Source organism: Crotalus tigris, unplaced genomic scaffold, assembly GCF_016545835.1.
Source record: "Crotalus tigris isolate CLP2741 ecotype Arizona unplaced genomic scaffold, ASM1654583v1 scf7180000019692.1526454, whole genome shotgun sequence".
Taxonomy (NCBI): domain Eukaryota; kingdom Metazoa; phylum Chordata; class Lepidosauria; order Squamata; family Viperidae; genus Crotalus; species Crotalus tigris.
The window spans coordinates 690,522-717,923 of NW_024097664.1; the positions used below are offsets into that span (position 1 = coordinate 690,522).

Consider the following 27,402-nt stretch of genomic DNA (forward strand, 5'->3'; position numbering starts at 1 on the left):
TGGAACATCTTGCCTCCAGAAGCAGTTGATGCTCCATCACTGGAGGTTTTTAAGAAGAGACTGGACAGCCATTTGTCTCCTGCTTGAGCAGGAGGTTGGGCTAGAAGACCTCCAAGGTCCCTTCCAACTCTGCTATTCTGGCTTAAGTCCTGAGATCTGACTGATTGATCATATTAATCATAAAGATGGGGATTTTGTCTGGAATGGTATACACTAGAGCAGGGGTAGGCAACCTTGGTTCTTTTATGACTCGTGGACTTCAACTCCCAGTATTCCTGAGCCAGCCACGCTGAGGGGAAAGGGAGAGGTTTCCCAGCTGAGCCACGCTGGCTCAGGAATTCTGGGAGTTGAAGTCCACAAGTCATAAAAGAGCCAAGATTGCCTACCCCTGTCCTAAGTCCTCCTGTTCTAAGTGGTGAGCCTCCTAGACCAAGAGTAGGCAACCTTGGCTCTTTTATGACTCGTGGACTTCAACTCCCAGAATTCCTCAGCCAGCATGAGGGAAACTTTGGCCCCCTCATGACTCGTGGACTTCAACTCCCAGAATTCCTGAGCCAACATGGCTCAGCTTGGAAACCTCTCCCTTTCCCCTCAGCACGGCTGGCTCAGGAATTCTGGGAATTGAAGTCCACGAGTGATAAAAGAGCCAAGATTGCCTACCCCTGGACTAGAGTCTAGAAGACCTCCAAAGTCCCTTTCCAGCCCTACCTTTCTGTTCTATATTTTTCTTAAAAAGGGAGAGGGACATGGGAAACGCCCTGGGAGTTTGCCTACAATTGGAAAGGGAAGCAAGCAGGACACAAACGGTGCATTTACACGGGGGGGGGAGCTGGTTTAGCGCCACCCTCCCCACGAAAATAACCCTGCCTTGCCAAGATATTTTGGGGTAACAGCCTGGAAAAGAGCAGCTTCTGAGCTTTGACAAAGCCCCCCCCCCTTTTTTTTAAACAGCTGCCTTGTACCTGGGGGAGGGGGGGAGGCGAGACCAGCCCACTGCTCCCGATTCTGTCCATTCAGCAACAAGATGCTTTCTGGTTCAAGGGATGTTTTGCCTGGAGGCTGTCTGTCTCCCTCCCACAACCTCTGGCCCACGGGTTTGGGAGAAGTGACCATTCCTGAAAGCCGGCCAGCTGGAGGAGTGGGCTTGCTGAGAACGTGATATTTCCAGCCTCTTAATCTTCTCCGCTGCCTTTGCTTGGCTGGGTTGCTGGAACAAGGCTCAGTTGCTACTCAACGGAGAGACACACACCGGAAAAACACGGGATGCGGGAGCAGTGAGGACCTCCATCCTTCCTTCAGCCTCAGAGCTGGTTCTTGCAGGAACCTACGGGGGGGGGGGAGCAAAATGGCAAAGTCAACCTCGGGGCAGGGGGGGGGCACTTGCTCATGCTTTCCAAGGGGAGGGTCTGGGAGGGCGAAATAAGAGAAAGGAGACGGGACAAGGAGAGGGAGAGCTGACTTTAGGCTAGGGATGGAAGCATCTCTCAGCTCTTTCAAAAGAGCTTGGACTTTGCAGTGTTTCTCAACCTTGACCATTTTAAGGCGTGTGGACTTCAACTCCCAGAATTCCACAGCCAGCAATGCTGGCTGTGGAATTCTGGGAGTTGAAGTCCACACGCCTTAAAATGGTCAAGGTTGAGAAACACTGGCGCCCTTGGAGCAAAACAGGAGCTCCGACCCCCGTCGCCCATCCCAAACTCTGCTTTGTGGGATCCTTGGTGAGCTGTGAACTTGGTTTGTTTTCTTGCAGACCAGGAGTGTCAAACTCAATTTCAGCATTATGGTTGCTCTTGGGGGGCTGAGTGGGTGCGGCCTACTGGGTGGGCGTGGATGGAGTGGGTGTGGCCTACTGGGTGGGCATGGCCAGCTCTACATCATTCGCGTCAAGGGTGCCTGTGGGGGCCTGGGCAGGAGTGGGACAGATCTGAGGGTCTCTGGCAGAAGGGGGGGGGACCAGGGCAAATGCCCATCAAGCTGGATATGTGAAGTGGCGAGGGCCATGTGTTGGCCACTTCCAGGCAATGGTGCATTTCTTCATTCCTCACAAAGGGAGACACCTCCCCAGCATGCACCCAGGGGACGTGGCTGACATGGCAGGGGCTGGTTCCTCGCTGTTTCCAGCCAGCCTTGCGGAGCTAAGACTGAATGCCTTTCAGCATAGATGGCCACCACAAAATTGTACATTGGCTCCCGGCCGGCCTGGGCCAGGGCCAAGGCAGCGGGGGCCGTTCCCTCACTGTTTCCAGGATGGCTTCGCGGGCCGCATGAAACCACGTCGCGGGCCGCATCCGGCCCCCGGGCCTTGTGTTTGACATGTCTGTTGCAGACGTTTCATAACCCGTCTAGATAACGTCATCAGTGTTAGAAGGGGATGGAGTTTGCGCTCTGCTTGGAAGCTAATGGCTTCCCTGTCAGTGTTGGTGGGCCTGTTCTTGGTGGTTCCTTGAGCGGGCTGTTGATTACTGCTGGGTGGTTTGTCTGAGTTGCTAGTTCCATGATGGGGGTATTGTTTATTGCCTCAGGTTTCAAGAACAGTAAACAGTAAACATATCCAGGAATTGCCAGGTCAGACCAATAACCAAACCATAAACAACACCCAAGTCAAGAAACTACCAAGAAGAACATTGCTGACAGGGCAAGCCACTATATATGAACAGAAAACAAACCCCCCTCCTAGCACTGATGAGGTTACCTAGTTGGGCCATGAAATGTCTGCAAGAAAACAACTAAACTCAGAGACCACCAAGGACCCCACAGTCGTCGTCGTCCTCCTCCTCCTCCTCCTCCACTCCAAAAAACCCCCCTCCCTTCTAGCACTGATGATGTTACCTAATTGGGCCATGAAATGTCTGCAAGATTACAACCAGACTCTGAGAGAGCATCAAGAACCCCACAATTCAACCCTGAGCTTCAAATACTCCCTTCTCTTAAAATTTTGCTTTTTCTCCTAGTTGCATTAAAGCTATTTAGGCAGACCTCCCGCCTGCAAACCGGGGGAAGGAATCCCTGGGGTTGATCTGGGGCAATGGTACCCCTGAATGTGTGGAAAGGGGGTGGAAGGCTCTTGAGAACCCCAGAAGAGCCTTTAGCGCTGCACAGACCAGCCACCCGTGCCTCAGTCCCGCCTGCACTTTGCGCCACTCTGCTTCCGTCCAACGGAAACCCTGTGATGGATCCAGGCCATACAGACGAGATTTGGAAAGAGGGAGGGAAGGACATCCAGCAGGCCACCTACAGGTTTCCAGACGCTCCTCCAGGAAAGAGATCTGCTCGCTGAGCGAGTCTATTCGGTCCAGTTGCTGCATCACGTGGACCAGCAGGCCCTCTCCGGCGCCAGGCGGGTCCACCTTGAGGAAGGGTGCCAAAACGAGCTGGAACTTCTGCCAAGAAAGGGAGAAGCGTGACTCCCAGCTGCCTGCCAGGGTTTTTTTTTTTTTTTATGTATGAGATTTTTATCCTGCCTTTATTACCTTAGAGCTAACTCAGGGTGGTGAACATACCTAATAACTCCTTCTTCCTTCTGTTATCCTCACAACAATAACCCTGCGAGGTGGGCTGGGCTGAGACAGAGCAAGCGGCCCAAGGTCAACTTGCCAGCTTTCATGCCTAAGGTGGGATTAGAACCCACCGTCTCCTGGTTTCTAGCCAGGCGCTTTAAGCAGTAGACCGGGGGTAGGCAACCTTGGCTCTTTTATGACTCGTGGACTTCAACTCCCAGAATTCCTGAGCCAGCATGGGGGAACTATGGCCCCTTCATGACTGGGGGACTTCAACTCCCAGAAGTCCTGAGCTAGCATGGCTCAGCTTGGAAACCTCTCCCTGTCCCCTCAGCATGGCTGGCTCAGGAATTCTGGGAGTTGAAGTCCACGAGTCATAAAAGAGCCAAGGTTGCCTACTCCTGCCCTAGATAAACAAATTCCCCAAAGGCAAGCCACTTCCATATTGTAGCCAAGAAAAGAGAGTTGTGTGTTAAATTGGGTGGGGAGGTGGGTTGGACTAGATGACCTAAGAAGGCCCCTTCCAAATCTGTTATTCTGTTCTTGTTATTGTTGTTAGTTGCGAAGTCGTGTCCGACCCATCGCAACCCCATGTACAACGTTCCTCCAGGCCTTCCTGTCCTCTACCAACTTCTGGAGTCCATTGAAGCTCATACCTACTGCTTCAGTGACTCCATCCAGCCACCTCATTCTCCGTCATCCCGTTCTTCTATTGCCCTCAATCTTTCCCAGCATTAGGCCCTTCTCCAGTGAATCCTTCCTTCTCATTAAGTGGCCAAAGTATTTGAGTTTCCACTTCAGGATCTGGCCTTCTAAAGAGCAGTCAGGGTTGATCTCCTCCAGGACTGACCGGTTGGATCACCTTGCAGTCCAGGGGACTCGCAGGAGTCTTCTCCAGCACCAGAGTTCAAAGGCCTCCATTCTTTGGCGCTCAGCCTTTCTTATGGTCCAACTTTCACAGCCATACATTGCAACTGGGAAAACCATGGCCTTGACTATACGCACTTTTGTTGGCAGGGTGATGTCTCTGCTTTTTAGTATGCTGTCTAGATTTGCCATAGCTTTCCTCCCCAGGAGCGTCTTTTAATATCTTGGCTGCAGTCCCCATCTGAGGTGATCTTTGATCTACTCTACCGTAAATCATGAGCTGAGTATGAGTAGCAGCAGTAGGTGGCAGTATAGAGCTGCCTCGTTTAGAAAGAGCCAAGGAGAGAGTCAGCTCAGTTAGTCCTTGGAAAGGAGACCACCAAGACATCCCAAGAGAATCAACCAGGCGGGAGTGAAGCAAGGATCTCAAAAGAATCAACCACATACGCACCATTGCCAACTAAACTCCACAGCTGTGTTTGTGAAGACTCCAAAAGTGAAGCTCAACGTAGGAGTAACTAAAGTCCATCGTCTTAACTACTGAGCAGATGTTTCTCCCTGATCTCTGCCTGACCCTCTGGCTTTATGTGCACCTTAGTTTGGCTAGTCTAAAGAAAAGGGGTGACAGGATAGTAGTATTCCAGTATTTGAGGGGCTGCCACAAAGAAGAGGGGGTGAAATTATTCTCCAAAGCACCAGAGGGCAGGACAAGAAACCATGGTTGGGAACTAAGCAAGGAAAGAAGCAACCTGGAATTAAGGAGAAGCTTCCTAACAGCGAGGATAATTAACCAGTGGAACAGCTTGCCACCAGAAGTTGTGGGCGCTCCATCACTGAAGGTTTTTGAGAAGAGACTGGACATCCAACTGTCTGAGATGGTATAGGTTCTCCTGCTTGAGCAGGGGGGTGGACTAGAAGACCTCCAAGATCCCTTCCAGCTTTATTCTATTCTATTCTATTCTATTCTATTCTATTCTGTTCTATTCTATTCCTTATTCTATTCCTTATTCTATTCTATTCTATTCTATTCTATTCTGTTCTGTTCTGTTCTGTTCTGTTCTGTTCTGTTCTGTTCTATTCTATTCTATTCTATTCCTTAATTCTATTCTATTCTATTCTATTCTATTCTATTCTATTCTATTCTATTCTATTCTATTCCTTAATTCTATTCTATTCTATTCTATTCTATTCTATTCTATTCTATTCTATTCTATTCTATTCTATTCTATTCTATTCTATTCTATTCTATTCTATAATTCTATTCCATAATTCTATTCTATTCTAAATTCTATTCTATTCTATTCTATCCCCCCGACCAGCACCCCCATCCCTCGTCCAATTGGGGTTACTAGAAAGAGACTCACTTCTTCCAAAGCTGCCAACCGGCTTCTCAGCTCTCTCACTTCCTCTTGAACGGGAAGGTCGTCACTTCCTGCTGCACAAATTCACAACGAAACAGAAAAACATTTGTGAGAACCTGGTTAAGGACAGACCTCGCAGTGCTTCCAAGAAGGTTTGCATCTGCTGTTATTCTAGGACAGGGGTGGGCAACCTTGGCTCTTTTATGACTGATGGACTTCAACTCCCAGAATTCCTGAGCCAGCCATGCTGAGGGGAAAGGGAGAGGTTTCCAAGCTGAGCCAGGCTGGCTCAGGAATTCTGGGAGTTGAAGTCCACGAGTGATGAAGGGGCCATAGTTCCCATCCCATCCCATCCCACCCCACCCCACCCCACCCCACCCCACCCCACCCCACCCCACCCCACCCCATCCCATCCCATCCCATTCTATTCTATTCTATTCTATTCTATTCTATTCTATTCTATTCTATTCTATTCTATTCTAGTGATGATGGGGTTTTCTCCCTGTTGGGCAAAGACTGTGGAGATGTTAACCACGAAAGATCTGTCCGTGGAGAAATGGGTGGACATTTTATTCATTAGGATTCCAATCTATCTGACACTCTGTTTATCCAGGCAGGATTGCAAGTGCCACTGCCCTCGCAGAGTCCGTTTGGTGTGGAGCTGAGTTGTTGGCCTGGAAGCAGGGAAACCTGGGTTCAAGACCACCCTCATCCACAAAAGCTCACCTGGTGGCTTTAGCCGCTTGCTGGCTCCCCACCCCGCCTACCTTGCAAGCTTCTTTTTGGGTGGAACACTGTATCTTGAACTCCTGCATGAAAACCAAGCAAACATGTCCCAGCCTCTTAAAATCATTCTTCCCTTTCTTTGCCAAAGGGAGTGCAGGAAATCAGCCGTCGCTTAAGTAACTCTTCCCTGTTCACGGATCGAAGGCTGGCGGTGACACGGTGCTCCACTCTTCCTCTCCGGCGTAAAGGCTGGCCCTCTGCGCATTATTACTCACGGTACGAGTTTGAAGTGGCACAGCGCGTACCAAAAGTAATAATGAGCCGCGGTCAGCCCGGGCTGGTGGGGGTCTCCTCTTCCAGCTCGGGGTGCGACGTAGAGAAGGAAGGAAGGAAGGAAGGAAGGAAGGAAGGAAGGAAGGAAGGAAGGAAGGAAGGAAGGAAGGAAGGAAGGAACAAAGCAGGAGGTCCCTCTGAAGCCAGAGAAAGACCCTGGGGTGCTACAGGAAGGTGTGTGCAGCATTAAAAGCGATGTTTGGGAACTCCAGGTCAGTTGTGTGGGGTCAGGATTATGGACCAGGTAATCTTGGGTGTGCTGCACAAGCTGGGCTGACACCTTAATCTCGTCTAGCCAAGGAAAACTGAGTTCTCCCACAAGGCTGTACGTAGCATCTGAGAACATGCTTGGAGAAGTTGGACACCTCTGCATTATTTGGAAGCGACAAGAAGCAGTGCAGCCATTCCTCTTTGAGGACCGGGTGGGTCCACACCAAACGCCCTGGGGGTGAAGCCTCTAGTGCAGGGGTCTTCAGACTTGGCCCTTTTATGACTTGTGGACTTCAACTCCTAGAATTCCTCAGCCAGCGTGCACGCTGGCTGAGGAATTCTGGGAGTTGAAGTCCACAAGTCATAAAAGGGCCAAGTTTGAAGACCCCTGCTCTAGTCTAGAGTCATGTTTCTCAACCCCTGCCACTTTAAGATGGATGGACTTCAATTCCCAGAATTCCACAAAGCTGGCTGGGGAATTCTGGAAGCTGAAATCCACCCATCTTAAAGAGGCAGAGTTGAGAAAGACTGCTAGTATTTGCATCCAGAAAGCAGACTACAGTTGATGGATTAAAATGTAATCAAGTTGTACACTAGTCCAGCTAATGGATTCGTTTATCATACTGCGGAAACCCTGGAAAAATAAGCTATGGTTGCACCTCCCAAGAATTTAGGGAGCAAGAAATTCATCTTCTTATCCTACTTGGGGGGAGGCAGCTCCTGGTGAGACCTCTAACCCAAGCAATCTATCCACCTATCCACAGGTGAGGCACACCATTCTTGCATAATAAACTCAAGTTTTCATCAAGGCAGATTCTTCTTCTGGACCCTTAGTTTTGGTCAGCCAAAACAAGTCACTGGAAAGTAGCCAGAAGGAGGGCCCAAGTGGGAGGAGGAGGAGAAGAAGAAGAAGAAGGAGAAGAAGAAGAAGAAGAAGAAGAAGAAGAAGAAGAAGAAGAAGAAGAAGAAGAAGAAGAAGAAGAAGAAGAAGAAGAAGAAGAAGAAGAAGAAGAAGAAGAAGAAGAAGAAGAAGAAGAAGAAGAAGAAGAAATTCCATGCACATTCCACCTCAAAGTCACCTTTTGGCCTCTGCATTTTGTGGTGGGCAAGCCCACAGAGGCTGAATCCCTTCACCATCACCCTGCCAGACAAGGACTGAGCCAGCAAGCTCTGGTCTCACCTGCGGGAGCTGGGGTGGGGGGCACTTTCAGAGCCTGACACGATTGTCCATCCGCATGGAGCCCGTACCCTGGATGGCAAGCGCAGCGATAACTTCCGGCTGTGTTGATGCAAAGCTGGCTGCAGCCGTGTCTCCCGGCCGCACACTCGTCCACGTCTAAAAACAGAGGAGGAAGCTTTGAGCCAAGGGGATCCCTGCATGGCAGAAGCAGCATCCTTCCCAGGCCAGGTTAGTGCGTTTCGCGTTGCACACGTTTATAATAATACTGTCAGAATCCAATTATATTTCATCCCTATCGACTATGGAAAACCCCATTTCTGCCCTCTCTGGATTCTGTCATACGATGAAGGGGAAGGGGGGTGAACAAAGGAGCTTCACTTCCTTCAGTACATTTCAAAGGGACTGGATGTGGATACCACCAAAAGGACTAACCATAACAATGGGGCCATCAGCTTTCATCTACTCCTCTCTGAAGTCTCCCTTCCATCAGCAGTGAGGAAAAAGGGGGTGGAAATGTAACGCCTGGGATTGTCACTGGAAGGATGGTGGGTGGAGTAGGGTTACTAGAAACCCCTTAAAACCTTGAACCATAGGGCTTGGCCCCCAAGTCCTGTCTAGAACACCTGCAACCATCTTCTCTTAATAAAGATGCCTATTGGAAGAAATATTCCAAGAGTTCTGTCTTCCTAAGGTGCAAAGTGGGGTGGGGAGGAGGGGGAGGAATAACAGACATACAAGCTGCCAATCAAACCACATCACACTGTCACTCGAAATGGGCCTGTCTAAAAAATAAAAGAGCCTCTGAGCAAACAATATATCACAGGCTTGAGTTCTTTGTTTCCCAACTTCCCTTCAATTAACAAACTATAATTCATTGGAGTCTCGTGATGTGAGCCAGGCTCACGGTTCACAGCACCTTCCCACGTGCCAACTGCGAGCTGTGTGCTGCAGCTTCTCCAGAAGAGGAAACACCTGCAGCATCCAAAGGCCTTTACCTGTCTGGCAACATCTCCCGGTCCATCCAGGACAGGCGCAGTCATTTGGGAGCGAACATTTCCGGCTGGGCTGGCAGGGCGGTCGGCAAATAGGAGCTGCGGTGAGACAAACACACTGGCTGGATCATCAATCAATCAACCTGTGGTTTCATACAAGACCAGATGGAAACTGGAGTTTGGGGGGGGGGAGGCAGAAAGCCAAAACCAAAGAGAAGGCAAGGGCATCCCGCTTCCATCCAGACAGGTGGAAGTGGGCAGATCCAGGCTACACACCCCGCCATGATCTGCTATCTCTTAGGCGTGACCTGTTATCAGGACAGAGTTGCTAGCCTTGGCTGCTCCACGGGTTAGCTTAGCTGTCTGTGAAATTAACATGGTTGGAAAGTTGTAATTCGCTTTTCAAAGATGCCAGTGCCTGATCTGTGTGTGTTTTTTTAAAAAAATAATTTTTATTAAATATTTTTCTTAATATAAAATACCAATGAAAATGAAGATGAAGGGGAAAAGAGAAGGAAACAGAGTGAGGGAAAAACTCTAGAAAGAGTGCAGAGAAGAGCAACAAAGATAATCAGGGACTGGAGGCTAAAGCATATGCTGGAATTGGGTATGTCTAGTTTAACGAAGAGAAGGACGAGGGGGGACATGATAGCAGTGTTCCAATATCTCAGGGGCTGCCCCAAAGAAGAGGGAGTCAAGCTATTCTCCAAAGCGCCTGAAGGCAGGACAACAAGCAACGGATGGAAACTCATCAAGGAGAGAAGCAACCTAGAACTAAGGAGAAACTTCCTGACAATTAGAACAATTAACCAGTGGAACAACCTGCCTCCAGAAGCTGTGGGTGTTCCATCACTGAAGGTTTTAAGAAGAAGCTGGACATCCATTTGTCTGAAATGGTATAGGGTCTCCTGCCTGAGCAGGGGGTTAGACTAGATGACCTCCAAGATCCCTTCCAACTTCTTCTTCTTCTTCTTCTTCTTCTTCTTCTTCTTCTTCTTCTTCTTCTTCTTCTTCTTCTTCTTCTTCTTCTTCTTCTTCTTCTTCTTCTTCTTCTTCTTCTTCTTCTTCTTCTTCTTCTTCTTCTTCTTCTTCTTCTTCTTCTTCTTCTTCTTCTTCTTCTTCTTCTTCTTCTTCTTCTTCTTCTTCAACAGAAGATGGAGACTTCCAACTTTTTTCAGGGCATAGTAGAATTACTTCTACAAAAACAGTAAGTCCTAACCTTTTCTATAACAACCACCTACAAACTTAGTCAGAATTTCACTTTCATCTCTTTTGAGCAGAAAGTCCAGAAGTGGTTTCCACGTGGTCTGATATGCAGCTTCGAGAGGGGAAAAGGAGCTTCTATTTGCATCAAATAAATAAACCGAATTTTCAGCATCAGTTTTGCTTTTCCACACAGAGCCCCCACCGAGCAACCCAAGAGCCCCCCTCCTCCTCTAAGGACCCCAAAGGATTTTTTTGTTGTTGTTGTTAATATTTCACATAAAGAAAAGGCACCTGTGGGACATCTGAGCCTAGAGAAAGCGCTTCTCTGCTTCCATTCAGGACCGCAAACGTATTCCGGCCGGGAAATCTTCCGATAAGCCTGGCGATGGCTGACTTTATAGGTAGTTCTGCAAAAACCACAGAGCCCAAAAGGTGAACTTGGCGGATATTTTGAGCTTTCACAGGAGAAAAGCAGATGGGAAAGGGCCGGTTCCCCAGCCCAAATGTACTTATTTATACGTACATTGTAGATCAGTGGTTCTCAACCTGTGGGTCGGGACCCCATTTGGGGTCGAACGACCATTTCACGGGGGTCGCCAAACAACGCAGTCCGCCATTTCCCCCCCCCCTTTTCCTTAGCTGTGCTACTCCCTCTTATTCTATTGGCTTTTGAAAGCCAATAGAATAGACTCTCTTGAATAGAGTCTAATTCTATTGGCTTTCAAAAGCCAATAGGAATGGTCCAGGCTGTCTCTGCCCTGCTGAGCCCGCCCAAAGTCCCATTCTGCAAATGGTGCTGCACCAGTTGAGTACTCCTCGACTTACGACTGGTTGAGTAGTCCTCAACTTACGACCGGTTGGGGGGTCGCGGCATTAAAAAGGTTGAGAACCACTGTTGTAGAGGCAGCCCGACTCCCAGCATCTTTGGGAGGTTAGCGATTGGGAATAACATGCAAATGTCCTTGGAGATTCTCAGTCATCCAGTCACGATTGTCCCAAAGGGGCTTTTTCCAAAAAAGGCAACTGAACTTTCTTGTTTTTTCCTTGAAGACGTTCTTCTTCTCATCCAAGAAGCTTCTTCCGTTCTGAACTGAAGAAGCTTCGTAGATGAGAAGTGAAACGTCTTCAAAGGAAAACAAAAAGAAGTTCAGTTGCCTTTTGGAAAAAGCATCTTTGGGACAGCGACATGCAAAGAATGACTCCAAAAGCTACCTACAAGGAAAAAAAAGTCCCCCTTTCTCAGCCCAGCCCACTCCACAGGGTTGTTGTTGAGGGGAAAATAAGAAGGAGGCATACAGATGGTCCTTGAATTTTGAGCCCCAAATTTCCATTGCTAAGCAAGACAGTTGTTACGCGGGTTTCGCCTCATTTTACGACCTTTCCTGCCACAGTTGTTAAGTGGATCATGCCGTTGTTAAGTTAGTAACACAGTTGTTACTAGTTGGGAGTTGAAGTCCACACATCTTAAAGTTGACCAGGTTGAGAAACTAGATTGTGTGAAATTCCGCTTTCTGGGGGAGACGATAGCAGAGGAGGAAGCTAGCGTTGTGTTTCCCCCCCGACACACACACACAACATGTCCCACTGCCTTCAGATCAGCACTCAGCAGGGAACAAATCCAAACGAAAAGGAGAATGCAAGAGCAGATGCATTGCCTTCCTAATTTGATCCTCCCTCATCTTGTAGCAGGGAGTTCCAGGGGCTCATTGCAAGCCATTGAAAGCTATGGCAACTTCCACCTACGCCCTTCTAACAACCTGCTGTGGATTGTAGGTGGAAGCTGCTGTAGCCTTCAATGGCACGCAGCGAATCTCTGGAACTCCCCGCTACAGTGTGTGAGAGGCTCAAGATAGAAGCCCCGAAGATTCCCCTGGTTTCTGTCCGCCCTCTTGCCTGTATGTACTGCAGAGCCTATTTCCCGGACACAGTGTGAGGTAGGGCTGGTGGACCGGCTGGACACGGGAGGCGAGGTAGGACACGGTGTGGCTTCTCACCTCCATGGAGCACCCGCCACACCTGTGAGAAGCACAAAAGGACAACGCGGGGTCAGTCACAATGTTCTTTGCTCCTTGGCAATCTGATGCTTGGGAAGGACCACTTCATGCCAGGGGATGGCATGTCCAGAGGTCAGAAAAGTCAACAGAACACCCCTGATGGTGCAATTGACGGACCTCCAGTGTTTTATATGCAAGAAAAGTGTGAAACCCATAAAAAAAACAAGCGAAGTTTCAACACACTGGCGTGGCCGCTGCTTTGACTTATTTAGTTATTTATTGTGTCTTAAATGCAAATGGCAAATTGCAGCATACAGATATTAGAGGGGTATGCAATTTATGTTTATGAAATATACATGCAAAACTGTCAACACTATGATGATTTCACCTTAAAAGGTATGAAAAATAAAAGTACAATGGGAATTAGAATTTCAGAGATGTTGACGAGCATCAAATGGTTTGAATTTACAATTAAAGCTGGGTGTGGCATTAATAAACCACTGCAAAGTGCATTAAATTATAATATAATAAAGATTTCGTCGCTGTTATTCATAACTGTTAAAAAAAAAACCAAAAAATTAAAAAAAATGAATGGTATTATGTATGCCTTTCCAATACATGATGTTAAGCAACGCAAATAGGTTGCCAAGTGCCAGGAATGCAATCACGTGACCGCAGAATCCTGCAATGGCTGTAAATGCAAGAACCAGTCACAAGTAACTTTTTGTCGCGCTGTCATAACCGCAAACATTTGATAAACAGGTCATAAATCAAGGACCCACCTATTTATCTTTCTTTGACCGTAGTCTGTAGAATTTATTTTAAAAATTAGCTATGTCTTTCCACTGCTTGAATGCTGAAATGGCCTTCCTTTTTTCAGAGCTAGAAGGGACCCTGGAGGTCTTGTAGTCCACCCCCCCCCGCTCAAGCAACGTCTGAAGGCAAAGCTGTTCCACTGGTTAATTGTCCTCACTGTTAGGAAGTTTCTCCTTAATTCCAGGTTGCTTCTCTCTTTGATCAGTTTCCAAGCGTTGTTTCTTCTCCTGCCCTCTGGTGCTTTGGAGAATAACATGACCCCCTCTTCCTTGTGGCAGTCCCTTAAATACTGGAATAATGCTATCATGTCTCCCCTATTTCTTCTTTTTAGACAAGTACCCAAACTGCAACCCAAAACCCACTAATTTATCGCTGGGCGCCAGGTGGGCGTGGCCCACTGGGTGGACGTGGCTGTGGTGGTCATGGCAGATTGGGTGGGTGTGGCCAAGGTGAGCGTGATCACCTCGATGTTGCTCGTGGGGAGGGACGCCTGTGGGGGCCGGGCAGGGTTGGGGGAGATCCAGGGGGTCTCTGTGGGGGAGATCCAGGGGGTCTTTGCGGGCTGAGGCAAGGCAAGGTGGGGGTGCCATTGTCACAGGGCAAGGCGAGGCAGGGGCCGGGGTGGCTGCTGCCTGAGACCATCGGCCCCTGCACACAGAGGCCAGCGAGCACATGGGTGCTGGGATGCATCTGGCCATGTGGGTCCTCAGTGAGTTAGCAGGCGGCTGGTTGAAGAGGGAGGGTTGCCATCTCCGGGGCATGGCGCATGTGCCCACAGAGAGGGCTCTGAGTGCCGCCTCTGGCACGCGTGCCCTAGGTTCGCCACCACTGGACTAGCCAAACCCAAGTCCTGCAGCCGTTCTTCATATGTTTTAATCCCCAGGCCTTTGATCATCTTAGTTGCTCTTCTCTGAACGTTTTGTCACAGCTACTCTCCAAAGCAGCAGAAGACTTGTCCCCTGGCCCGTGCTCATCTCCTAGGGTGGGTGGGGGCTCTTTTTGGACCACCCTGTTAATTTTGCAGAAAACCTTGAAAGTGCTTTGCTGCAATTCAGCCAGCAGTGCCTCTTCATTGGCTGAGGGGACTCACCTGGGGCTTGAGAAGCTCTCCACGCTGGTGGCTGCCAGGACCATGGCGAGCCCTGTCCAAAGCCAGCCCCCCCTTCTCATTCTCTTTTCCTTTGCTGGACCTTTTCACCACCGCAACGCCGTCGCATGAAGGACGGAGGGAGCGTTCTCACGAGCGGCTGCAACAGAGGTCAGTTCAGCGAGCAAGACTAAAAGCAGAAAGACCAAAATGAAGTGGAATGAAAAAAAAAGGAGCTTTAGCAGGTTCGATCGAATTATCATCAAAAAGAAAATTAAAAAAACGGCAACGAATTGCGCTGTCTTTGGAAACCAGCCGCCCTATTTCTCTTAAGTTTTGACTTAAGCGTATTGCACGTTGCAGATATTTACAATCTGGAGAGAATGTGAAGGGGTTGTGTAATTCCCAGGCATTTACACGTGGATAATCCTGCCAAAATGCCGTTTAAAATTTTGCACAATTATTTTCCTTGCCTTGCTTGACATTCCTGAGTGGAAAAGGAGCCAAAAATAGAACTATTTTTTAAATGAAGAGAAATAGTAACTTGGAATGTTTATTAGCAACAACATTTAGAACAGACTGCTGATACAGAGACCGTCTCCGTGTGAATCCTCACATTTGGATCCTGACTGCATGTGCAGGGTCCCAATGTCATCAGAGAAAATAACGTATTGAAAGGATTCAAGCAAAGATGACAGGCATCCTTCTGCAGAAATTCAGACATCATCCCCCTCCAGCAACAACTCCTGTTTTCGCTGCAATTCTCACAACCTCTTTTTGTCTTCCTGCTAAAAATGGAAGGCAGAATGGAAGCGGTTTTGAAGTGCCAGCACCGGGACCCCAAATATTTGCAAACCCATTCTCAAGTTAACAGCCACATATTTAAGCACTGAATCAATACATTCTAACAGGGGGCTTATCACACACACACGCACGCACGCACGCACGCACGCACGCACGCACACTAGTTATTATGAAACAATGCCGTTCCAAACATCTGCAAGCTATTAGTAGTTGTAGCTAACAATAGCGAAGCAAAAGATAAGAAAGCATCTGAATCTTTTCTCTTTGGTTTTGCTTGGAATCCTTAGCAATAATTCAACTCACCACACATTTTGTTTAAAATCAGACGAAAGGCAGGCCCCAAGAGCCCCAAGGAGGAAAAATGAGCTTTTAAGAAGGAGATCCCACGCAACCAGCCCCTGCTGCAAGATGAACCAGAAAGAAAAGGAATTTTTGTACCCAGAAATCTTTCCTCAGGATCACAAGCCCTGCTGGTCACCCCAGAAGTCGACCCCACTCAGATCAAGGAGTTGGCTTCTAATGCTGTCCTGGACCACAGCCCCAGGCAGAATCCTACCTATTCACCCTTGGCAGAATTGCATCCCTGAAGTAAACACATTTATCGGCAGGGGAGAATAACTGTAGCACAGGATTGAGATGAGGGATCTTTGGTGCTGTCATCATTTACTTATTTATTTTCGAGAATTGATGTAGCTGCCTACTCGCTCACAGTGACTCTAGGCCAGGGGTGTCAAACTCGCAACGTCACGTGATGTGTCGCGACGTATCGCGACTTTTTTGCCGTGGCCGGCAATGGAGAGGTGGGCGCGGTTTCGCTATGATGCATCCGACCCGCGGGCCGGCAGTTTGACACCCCTGCTCTAGGTGGCTTACAGACAATAAAAATAGAACGTAGAAAAAATTAAAAATAATTAATAAAATAATAACCGATAGCACACTCTCAAATCAGCCACTTCATGGGCTCCATCCTGCTCTGGGTTTCCCATGCTCGCTGGCAGAACCAGGTCTTCAGGGCCTTCTGAAAGTGTCTGGGGGGGGGGCAGTCTAATTTCCGGAGGAATGGTGTTCCAGAGGAAGGGAGCCACCACGGTGAAGACCCTTCTTCTGGGTCCCGCCAGATGTACCTCCTTACGGGACGGGACCCACAACATTCCTTGCCTGGGTCAGGTGGATGTGACCGGCAAGAGACGGTCCCTCAGATAACCTGGTCCAGGGGTAGGCAACCTGGGCTCTTTTATGACTCGTGGACTTCAACTCCCAGAATTCCTGAACCAGCCATAAAAGAGCCAAGGTTGCCTACCCCTGATTTAGGCTAAAAATGGTTCAGTGTCACTTGTGGGTTCTCCCAAGGATGCTTTTTTTTTCCCCACAAGGCAGCCTGCCACTGCCTGTTCAACAAGCCAAATCATAAATCTATGATATCTGTCAGAACAAGTCCGTGTAGGCAGCTGGGCTCCCACCGTGAGCTAAACCACAGACTTCTGGACTGTGAGTTATTTCATTTTTAAAACTTTTCACTGGGGACGTTTTGAATGTAAGTAACTGAGAATCTTTTTGACTGCGGCGGCATGAAAATATGCTTAATGAATAAAACTGGCCGAGTTCACACACGGCACCACGTTAACGTTTGCTGCAGTGATAAGTTTGTTGAACACACCGGAATGGCTGGTTATCCTGCTAAACTCATCAAATCATGATCTAGATCAGGGGTGGGGAACCTTGGCTCTTTTATGACTCGTGGACTTCAACTCCCAGAATTCCTGAGCCAGCGTGGCTCAGCTTGAAAACTCTCTCTTTCCCCTCAGCATGGCTGGCTCAGGAATTCTGGGAGTTGAAGTCCACGAGTCATAAAAGAGCCAAGGTTGCCTACCCCTGTGCTAGGTCATAAACCATGATTAACAGGCTGCAGAGATTGAATTCACACACATGGCTGAGCCAGAGTTGCCACTGTGGCCTCTAGTGCGATGACCAAAGCTTTACATGCACACAAACAAGCCTGAGACATACGGAAGTATGAAATACATATACAGGCAGTCCTCAACTTGTAACAGTTCATTTAGTGACCGTTTGAAGTTACAACGTAACTGGAAAAAAGCGACTTATAAGCGTTTTTCGCACTTACGACCACTGCCGCCTCCCCAGGGTTATGTGATGAACATTCGGATGTTTCGGAACTGGTTCATATTTATGACAGTTGCAGGGTCCTGGGATCAGGGGATCCCCTTGGGGGACCTTCTGACAAGTAAGGGGAAGCCAGATTCACTTAATAACCATGTTACTATCTTAAGCACTGCAGTGATTCACTTAACTATGGCAAGAAAGGTCAGAAAATGGGGCCAAAACTCACTTAACAACTTTTTACCTTCGCCCTCATTAGAAACACCACTAGAATAGAATAGAATTGGAACTGGAATAGAAACAGGAATAGAATAGAATAGAAAAGAATAGAATAGAATAGAATAGAATAGAATAGAATAGAATAGAATAGAATAGAATAGAAATTGGAACTGGAATTGGACTTGGAATTGGAATTGGAATAGGAATAGAATAGAAATAGGAATATAATTGGAATAGGAATAGAATTAGAATAGAAACAGGAACAGAACAGAACAGAACAGAATAGAATAGAACGGAATTGGAATTGGAATAGAAACAGGAATAGAATAGAATAGAATAGAATAGGAATAGAAATTGGAATTGGAACTGGAATTGGAATAGAATAGAAATAGGAATATAATTGGAATAGGAACAGAATTAGAATAGAAACAGGAATAGAACAGAATAGAATAGAATAGAATAGAATAGAATAGAATAGAATAGAATAGAATAGAATAGAAAAGAAAAGAAATTGGAATTGGAATAGAATAGAAATAGGAATATAATTGGAATAGGAATAGAATTAGAATAGAAACAGGAACAGAACAGAACAGAACAGAATAGAATAGAACGGAATTGGAATTGGAATAGAAACAGGAATAGAATAGAATAGAATAGAATAGGAATAGAAATTGGAATTGGAACTGGAATTGGAATAGAATAGAAATAGGAATATAATTGGAATAGGAACAGAATTAGAATAGAAACAGGAATAGAACAGAATAGAATAGAATAGAATAGAATAGAATAGAATAGAAAAGAAAAGAAATTGGAATTGGAATAGAATAGAAATAGGAATAGAATTGGAATAGGAATAGAATTAGAATAGAAACAGGAATAGAATAGAATAGAATAGAATCTTTATTGAGAAAGAATATAACAGAGTAGAGTAGAGTAGAGTAGAATAGAATAGAATCTTGATTGAGAATAGAATAGAATAGAATAGAATAGAATAGAATAGAATAGAACACAACAACAGAGTTGGAAGGGACCTTGGAGATCTTCTAGTCCAACCCCCTGCTCAGGCAGGAAACTAATTTTCAACTGCCCGTTCATTAATGTCCGCCCTGCGCGACCTCAGCTCAATTCTCTCCCTGGGCAGGTCGGGAGCCTCGGGCACGTCCGAGCCAAACCGACCCCGGCAGCTCCGAAGCGGCCTGGGCAAAAAACAAACCAAAACTTTGCTCTCCCACGCTCGGCTGGGCTGGGCTGCGCGGCCCGTCTCCGCCACTAGGGGGCGCCGCTCCTCGAGGTGACTTTCTTAGACCTTGAGTTGCCAAACTGGAGTGCGAGGACCGCGTCCCGTGCAAAGGGGACGGTGGGCTTTCTCCCCAAGCCCGCGAGCCATAGGTAAAGAAACCCCGGCGAGCCAAGCCCCCCCCCCGTCTCGAAAGAGCCCCCCCTCCGGAGACCTCTCTCTCTCTTCCCCAGGGCCCCCCCCCGGCGTCCCATTGTCTCAGCATCCCCCCCCCCGCGCGCTCAGCCTGCTTCCAGCCGGAGTTCCTGGCCAGCCACGGGCTACTTGCTGCTGGCTGGATTCAGGCTCTAGCCAGACCCCTCTCTTCCCCCTCCCCGCATTCCAACCTGGCTCTCGTTCGCCCAAAGGGGATTTGGGGAGGGGGCGGCAGGCAGGGGGTCTCACCTCGGCTGGCGACGCGCTTGCCCGGCTCTGACCTCCCCACTGCAGACGGCGGGACCTCCCCCCAAGTGATCGGTCCCCCCCTCCACCCGCTGCGCCCGGCCCGGGGTGGTGGTGGGCTCGTCTCTTTCTCTCCCCCCCCCCCCGGCTCCTGACCTCCAAGGATGCGCCCGCCCAGTTGGTGCTGCTCTCAATTGCAAGAAAGAAACGGGTCTTCCTCGTCGTTCCCCCCCCTCCCCGCTTTTCCTTCCAAAAAGGGAAGAAAGTAAAAAAAAAAACCTCGTTCCCCCCCCCTCCCCCGCCCGTAGCTTGGAGCCTTTCCGGGGAAGGCAAGCAAGAGGAGAAGCGGGTGTCTCCTGAACGCGGGAGAGCCAGCAACCCGGGTCAAGAAGGCAGCGGGGGTGGGGGGATGCTGCAAAGGCTTTGGAAGGGGTCTTGGCTCCACCCTCCTCTCCAGCTTTGGGGGTCCAGCCCCATTTGGAGAGAGGGGCTCCACCTGCAACCCGGAGCTCGCCTCCTTTTACAGGACCGAAGCCCTTTGCTTTCTGGCAGGAAGGTTTTCGTAGGTTTCCTGGTGGTCCCCCATCCCCCATTTTTTTTTTCCAAATCAGCCAAGTCCCAGTCGCTTCCTTTGGTACAGCTCATTTCCCAGACACCCCCAGGGTTTTCTTTTGCAACCATACAGGTGCTAAAGCAGGCACTTGGGGGGGGGAGTTCCTTCCCAAGGTAGCACCTAGCTGTAGGGTTTCCTGGTGGTCTCCCATCCACATACTCACCTGGTCCAACCGTGCTGTAAGGACCCCACCTCAATTTACTTCTTATGAAGACAGAACTGAAATATAATTGGATTCTGACACTTGCTGAATTTGGGTGAGAACCCTTTTTGCCCACGCTGGCTGGGGATGATGGGAGCTGAAGTTTAGCAGTTGCAGGGAGGGTGGATTAGAAATACAGAAATGCAATTCCTGGAAACCTCAAGGTTTTTTTTTTTAAATGGCCAGCAAAGAAAATAAACTAATTTCACCGACTTACCTTTTTCTGGCTTGGTTATTCATCATGAAACAGAATGTGTTCCTTTTGAGATGTTTTGATTTCTTATTGCTAGAGCAAAAAAACAAAAACAAAATAAAAGCACAGGTATTAATGGTGTCTATTTAGGACATGATGTTATCCAGTGTTTGACTGTTCCGGTCTTTACCACCTTAAGATGATGATGATGATGATGATGATGATGATGATGATAATAATAATAATAATAATAAAGTTGGATCAAGTCCAACCCCCTGCTCAGGCAGGAAACCCTATACCATTTCAGACAAATGGCTGTCCAGTCTCTTCATAATATAATAATAATAAAGTTGGAAGGGACCTTGGAGGTCATCTAGGCCAACCCCCTGCTCAGGCAGGAAACCCTATACCATTTCAGACAAATGGTGATGCTGGTTGAGTTTTCCAAGTTTCTAAATGCACAGGAGGTAACCAGCCATTTTTTGTTTATTCTTTTTTTTTTTTCTGGCTTTGCTTTCTCCAATTCAGTTCCTTCATATTTGCGGCCTTTCAGAAAAACCAATCCTATAAGTCCTGTCCTTTTCTTTGATCCCAATAAAATGTCATTTTACAGTCGGTGTTGAAACTGGGGGACTTCCCCCTAACTAAAGTAAGCTGAAAGCAGCGTATCCCGTCAGAAACGAGTAGCTAGGAATAATAAAAAAAAATCACATCCTTCTTATTAGAATTTTATTAGGCCAAAAAGTAACACAAATGTTCTCAAGAAAAATGGGGACAAGTTGTCTTGTATGTATCCTAACTTACAGCCTAAATGTTGGAGATGTGGTAGTTCTGATGCAACTTATTTTCATGTTTGGTGGACTTGTTAAAATATTAAGGCTTTTTGGATTATGATCTGATGGAACATTCAAAAGATTTTTAAAAGGAAGATAAAGTTTACTCCTCAACTATTTTTATTAGGGATTTTTGAGGATTTTGATGTTAAAGAAACTATTTTAATGCTGAATTTAATTACAGCAGCAAGGCTATTGATAGGTCAATATTGGAAGAAAGATTTGTTGCCTACTATAGAAGAATGGACACTTAAGGTTTCTAATTTAGCAGAAATGGCTAAAATTTCTGCTTATTTAAAGGATCATACACAAGAAAGATATATTATGGTATGGAGAAGATGGATAGATTATATTCAGATTAAATATGGAACTAAAAAGTTTCACTTATTTTATGATTAAATTTTAAATAATAATTGTTATTAATAGTAGTTTATAATGGAAATCATTTAGTTTATTTATTGTCATGGTTTTTTATAATTATTGTTTTAAAATAGATTTGTTTATAATATCATGATATTAAGGTTTAAGGGAGTTAAGGGTTAAGTATGAATTCAGTTATTGTATATTTTGTTAAATTTAATTAGATATTGTTTAATATGATTGTAATAATCCTGTATTCGGCTCTGGGAAGTGGGGGGGGGGGTAGGGGGGTGGGATTGGGGGGGTTAGTGGGTTTATTTTTTGTTAATTGTCAATAAAACTTTTTCAATTAAAAAAAAAAAAGAAAAATGGGGACAAGGAATCTGGGGGGAAAAGTGAGTGATATTTTAGCACATTTTAGCACTTTTCGTTTTCCATGTCTGACACCGCTCAGAATCCTTTGGGATTGGGGTGGATTTTAAATGCTTTGAGACAGTTGCAGCTTGCTAGATATAAGCTGCTGGCTGTGGGACAAAAGAAGGAAACCCAACAATTAACCCACAGCCGACACCAAGCACAACCTCAGAGGCAAAGGAATAAGAGATGCAGTACAGAGGCAGCCTTAAAACAATGGGGTCGGGCTGACCTTCCCAGCGAGTAAAAGGGATCTAATGTGTAGGTAGGGCAGGAAGAGGAACACTCTTACTCTCAGGTAAATGTGCAAAGAGAGCAAAAACAAATGTTTTAAGCCCGGAATGGAAAGTAGCAGACATGACTGGGAAGGAAGGCTGGAGAGATGAGGTCACGTCCAGAAACAAAAACGTTTTTCTTGGAAAAAGTGTGGAGCTGGAAAGGAGAAAAATGGGTTGGAACTGTCCCTTTTCTTCTCCCCGAAAACGCAGCTCTCCTGTCCAAGTTGCAGAAGGCCAGGTAGTTCCACCCAAGTCCCAAGGCAGAGGATTTTGGGCCCTTTCAATCCAGAGTCCTGCCAAAAACCCCAGCCTGCTGAACAGAACAGAACAGAACAGAATAGAATACAGAAGAATAGAATAGAACAGAATAGAATAGAACAGAACAGAACAGAACAACAGAATAGAATAGAGTAGAAAAGAATAGAATAGAAAATGGAACGGAACAGAACAGAATAGAATAGGGAATAGGGAATAGAATAGAATGAATAGAATAGAATAAGAAATAGAATAGAATAAGGAATAGACTAGACTAGACTAGAATAAGGAATAGAATAGAATAAGGAATAGAATAGAATAGAGTAGAATAGAATAGGGACTAGGGACTAGGGAATAGAATAGAATAAGGAATAGAATAGAATAGAATAGAACAGAATAAGGAATAAAATAGAATAAGGAATAGAACAGAATAAGGAACAGAACAGAATAGAATAGGGAATAGGGAATAGAATAGAATGAATAGAATAGAATAAGAAATAGAATAGAATAGAATAAGGAATAGACTAGACTAGACTAGACTAGAATAGAATAGAATAAGGAATAAAATAGAATAAGGAATAGAATAAAATAAGGAACAGAACAGAATAGAACAGGGAATAGGGAATAGAATAGAATAAGTAATAGAATAGAATAAGGAATAGAACAGAATAGAATAAGGAATAAAATAGAATAAGAAATAGAATAGAATAAGGAACAGAACAGAATAGAATAGGGAATAGGGAATAGAATAGAAACAGGAATAGAATAGAATAGAATAGAATAGAATAGAATAGAATAGAATAGAATAGAATAGAATAGAATAGAATGGTGGGAGCTATGTCGAAATTAGGTTGTGGATTCAAAATCCTTGGAGACAAACAGCATCCCAGGCAAATTCTCCCTGGACAAACAGTAGGACTGAGACCAAGCACGCAAGCATGTTTCCCAAGGCGAAGGAGAGGGTGCTGCTCCCCGAGCCCCATTTTTTTTCAGGGTATCCCGTACCATCAAGTCCCCAAAGGTGGGTTGGGACATGGAGGGCTGCTCCTAGATTATTGCACAGAAAAAGATTTCCCAGCTGTTTCACCGCAGACACTTTCTCCAGCCCGGCTGGCCACGTCTGGGAACACTGATCATCAGAACAATTAACCAGTGGAACAACCTGCCCCCAGAAGTTGTGGATGCACCGACACTGGAAGTTTTTAAGAAGAGACTGGACAGCCATTTGTCCCAAATGGTTTATAGGGTTTCCTGCCTGAGCAGGGGGCTGGACTAGAAGACCTTCCAAGGTCCCTTCCAACTTAATTAATTTAAAAAATAATTACTTCAAGGCAGCCGAGACAAGTCCAGAGTGGCAGCTGCCAAGCCATCTGAAGCACCCCTTAATGCAGCTCTGGGGACCTCACCTGCCCTTGTTCGTCCCCAGAATCTGAAGGGATTGGAAATTGGAACCAAATATCCCCCAAGCCAGAGCACAGATGGTGCCTGCATTCGCGGACGGCATAGCTTACTCAGTTCCTTCAGGACTTGGGATGTGGCGTGAACCTAGAAGATGGTTCACTTAGAAACCAGGATAAGCGTTTCGTGCCAGTCCAGCCCTGGCCTTCCCAATGAACCTGGGCCATCTCAGTTCACAGGCAGCCTTGGGTTCAAGAGTTTGGCTGCTCAAAATGTTTAAAAATATGTCAGATAGATGTTGGAAATGTAAACATAACATAGGCACGTCTTATCATATTTGGTGGCCATGTGGGAAGGCAAAGGCCTCTTGGAAAAGCATACATATGTGGTTAGAAAAAATATTGGGCGACCAAGTGGATTTTAAACCTGACCTTTTTTTTACTAGGCATTATGTCTGAAAAGATGAATGAGCAGAATTTATATTTAATTCTACATATTACCACAGCAGCAAGAATAATTTTTGCACAGTACTGGAAGAATGAAGGATTGCCATCAGAAGAAGAAATAATCACGGAAATATTGGAATGTGCAGAGATGGACAGACTAACTATGAGGCTGAAAGACAAAGAAGATACAGACTGTTATAAAATGTGGAATTTATTTTATTCTTGGTTAGAGAAAAGAATGAAGGATTAGGAAGTGAACACGTATTAGCTTAGCAAACACCAGACAACCTAGCCGAAGATTTACACCAGGGGTCCTCAACCTTGGCGACTTTAAGACTTGTGGACTTCAATTCCCAGCTTTAAGACTTGTGGACTTCAATTCCCAGCTTTGCTGGCTGAGGAATTCTGGGAGTTGAAGTCCACAAATCTTAAAAGTTGCCAAGGTTGAGCACCCCTGATTTACATGAAGACCCAACTGCAGCTAGGCAAATGGGAGTGGTATTCAGAGGAAAAGTGCACACAACCTGGCGCCCTTGATAGGTTCACAGCACACGCATAACAATCAGGTAAAGAAAGAGCAGCTGCATTTACATCAGCATGGTCAATTCAGGAATTCTCTCTCTCTCTCTCTCTCTGTGTGAACCCAGCCTGTGGAGCCTTGTATGCAAGCTAAAAGTGGCGTTCTTTCTGCAACCAGCCAAAATGTGTGATGTGAACCCAACCCAAATTGTTCTCAAGAGCCTCTCCTAGAGAGCAAATACATTCCACTAGATGCAGACCCCTCTCGCATGTCCTCACTTCAACACAGGAAGAGAGTTAACCAGCAAGGGAGACCCACCACTACATTGAAGTCCCCCAAAGCCCCACATCTTAGGAAGCTTGACCATCAACGCTCATACCTAGCTGGGATCTTCTCGCCTGCTCAGAGTGGTCCTCTGCGGTGGCCCCAGGACGGGGCTGACGCTGCCTGGCTTTCTCCACCAGCTCTCCTGGCCTTCTGCTGCCACCTGGCCAAAGATCTGCTGAGCTTTGCTTCTTCATGGTTCAAGGCCTCCCACCCCAGCTGGGGCTGACTCTGGGGTTTTTTTGCTCCGCTTCTCCTGTCCAAGTCACGAACAATGGCGGTCAGCAGCACTGATGGTCTCTTTGGAAGGGGAAGGGTGGCTTTTTATGTCCTCCTTCCTGTGTAAATCCAACCTGGGATGGACAATCCAGACAGGAAGCCCTGTGAATGTTGTTGCCTGATAAGGAGATGGGCGAGCAGAAACAAACACCCAACAGCTCAGCAGGGAATTTGGAATGAAACGGCCATCTTATGCCAAAAGGAAGAGGTGGCTGGGGGGGTTGGGGGGGGGAGAAGGGGCCAGATTCAATCAAGGGAAGGGCTCCGCATACAGAAGCCACTTTAGGAATGCCCGGTTTCCCCACTTGACTCAAGAGGAAGCCAGGAGACGCGGCCAGCTCTCTCCACCTGGGCTTCTATCTTGGTTTTTTTCCTAACCATCTTCTGGAAAATGGCAGGTCTCTGCCTCAGGGGCCATAGCTAGGGGGGGGTCTCTCTGGGGAAGGCTGCCTTAAATGGGGGTGCCCGCTTCAATGGGAGACTCCATTAGCAAAGCCCTTAAGTCACCAATGCCTGGGTTGGTGGAAGCTTAGTGCAGTGGTTCTCAACCTTTTTAATGCCGCAACCCCCAACCGGTCGTAAGTTGAGGACTACTCAACTGGTGCAGCACCGTTTGCAGAATGGGACTTTTGGCGGGCTCAGCAGGGCAGAGACGGCCTGGACAATTCCTGTTGGCTTTTGAAAGCCAATAGAATTAGACTCCATTCAAGAGAGTCTATTCTACTGGCTTTCAAAAGCCAATAGAATAAGAGGGAGTAGCACAGCCAAGGAAAAGGGGAAAAAAATGGTGGACTGCATTGTTTGGCGACCCCCGTGAAATGGTCGTTCGACCCCAAATGGGGTCCCGACCCACAGGTGGAGAACCACTGGCTTAGTGGATGGGAAGGAACCCATCCCTCACCTCACCAGCTTTCTCAACCTTACAAAATTCACGTTAAGTGGACTACAATTCCCAGAAGGCTGCCTGATGAATTCTGGGAGTTGAACTCCATACCCCTTGACGCTGCCAAGGCTGAGAAACTCTGTTGTAGACACAGTGTGTAGCTTAGTTGTATTTTCCCAGTTTGGATATCAAGAAACGAAGCACGGGGGCCCTGATCTGTTCTCTCATGCACACAAAGAGTCAGGGGTGTTTACAGGGTATGGTCAAAAAAGTCAAGGGGATGCCCTCAAGACTCCCCACTTAAAGAACAATCCTGGGTTGCACAAACAGAGGGACAGAAACAAAATCACGTGAAGTATGACTACCGCTTTATAAATCCTTAGTAAGACCCACTCCTAGAATACTGCATCCAGTTTTGGTCACCACATTACAAAAAAAGACGTTGAGAGTTTGGGAAAAAGTGCAAAGAAGAGCAACTGAGATGATCAAAGGCCTGGAGAATAAAACAAGTGAAGAACGGCTGCAGGATTTGGGAATGGCCAGTCTAGAGAAAAAGAAGGACTATGGGGGACATGACAGCAACATTCCAGTATTTGAGGGGCTGCCACAAGGAGGAGGGGGGTCAGTTTATTCTCCAAAGCACCAGAAGGCAAGACAAGAAACAATGGATGGAAACTAATCAAGGAGAGAAGCAACCTGGAATTAAGGAGAAACTTCCTAACAGCGAGGACAATTAACCGGTGGAACAGCTGGCCACCAGACGTTGTGGGTGCTTCATTATTGGAGGCTTTTAAGAAGAGACTGGACAGCCACCTGTCTGAAATGGTATAAGGTCTCCTGCTTGAGCAGGGGGTTGGACTAGAAGACCTCCAAAGTCCCTTCCAGCTCTATTGTGATTGATTAAACAGAGAAGTGCCAATTGCACCAATTTCTTGATACCCTTGTAAAGAAGCAGGTAAAGCAGGTGGATGGATGATGGTCCCATTTGGCTGCCAGATTCATAATTTGATCCTCCAAATATGGTCACTGATGATGAGGACTGCACATTTTGCAAATTTTTTAGTGATTAGTGAAAACCATGGTCCCCAACCTGGTACTTTTCCAGAACTGGAGGTTGCCAGTTCGGGGAACTGGATGAAAAATAATTTTCTCAAATGCCCGCAGAGCCTGAGGATAAATGCAAGCTAACTGCATCTCGGAAAACCACTTCCTGAGCAGTTGCGCAATTTCAGAGAAGCCAGAAATAAGAAAGAATTGCTTAGGCTGGGGAAACATCTTTCTTCCTTTCTCATGATACAAACTCTAGTGGAATATAT

General features: G+C 46.7%; 2 protein-coding genes across 7 annotated transcripts in view; both read right to left on the reverse strand.

Moving 5' to 3' along the window:
- Nucleotides 1-27,402, reverse strand: part of LOC120317510 (zinc finger protein 501-like) — a 661,069-nt gene that overhangs the window by 261,495 nt on the left and 372,172 nt on the right. The window lies entirely within an intron of this gene.
- EGFL7 (EGF like domain multiple 7) lies at nucleotides 613-25,244 on the reverse strand. 6 transcript variants are annotated; one of them, XM_039364202.1, is made up of 10 exons: nucleotides 24,980-25,236; nucleotides 20,121-20,189; nucleotides 14,273-14,459; nucleotides 12,266-12,388; nucleotides 10,664-10,779; nucleotides 9,170-9,265; nucleotides 8,175-8,330; nucleotides 5,729-5,799; nucleotides 3,236-3,380; nucleotides 613-1,324 (listed from the first exon to the last, which is right to left on the reverse strand). In XM_039364202.1, the coding sequence occupies exons 3-10, from the start codon at nucleotides 14,350-14,352 to the stop codon at nucleotides 1,302-1,304; spliced, it is 810 nt and encodes a 269-aa protein (XP_039220136.1). In that variant the 5' UTR covers nucleotides 14,353-14,459; nucleotides 20,121-20,189; nucleotides 24,980-25,236; the 3' UTR covers nucleotides 613-1,301. The 6 variants fall into 6 exon arrangements, with proteins under 6 accessions (XP_039220136.1, XP_039220135.1, XP_039220134.1 ...); XM_039364201.1 differs by lacking the exon at nucleotides 613-1,324 and having other exon boundaries at nucleotides 2,818-3,377; nucleotides 5,729-5,796; nucleotides 24,980-25,244; XM_039364200.1 differs by lacking the exon at nucleotides 613-1,324 and having other exon boundaries at nucleotides 2,818-3,377; nucleotides 24,980-25,243.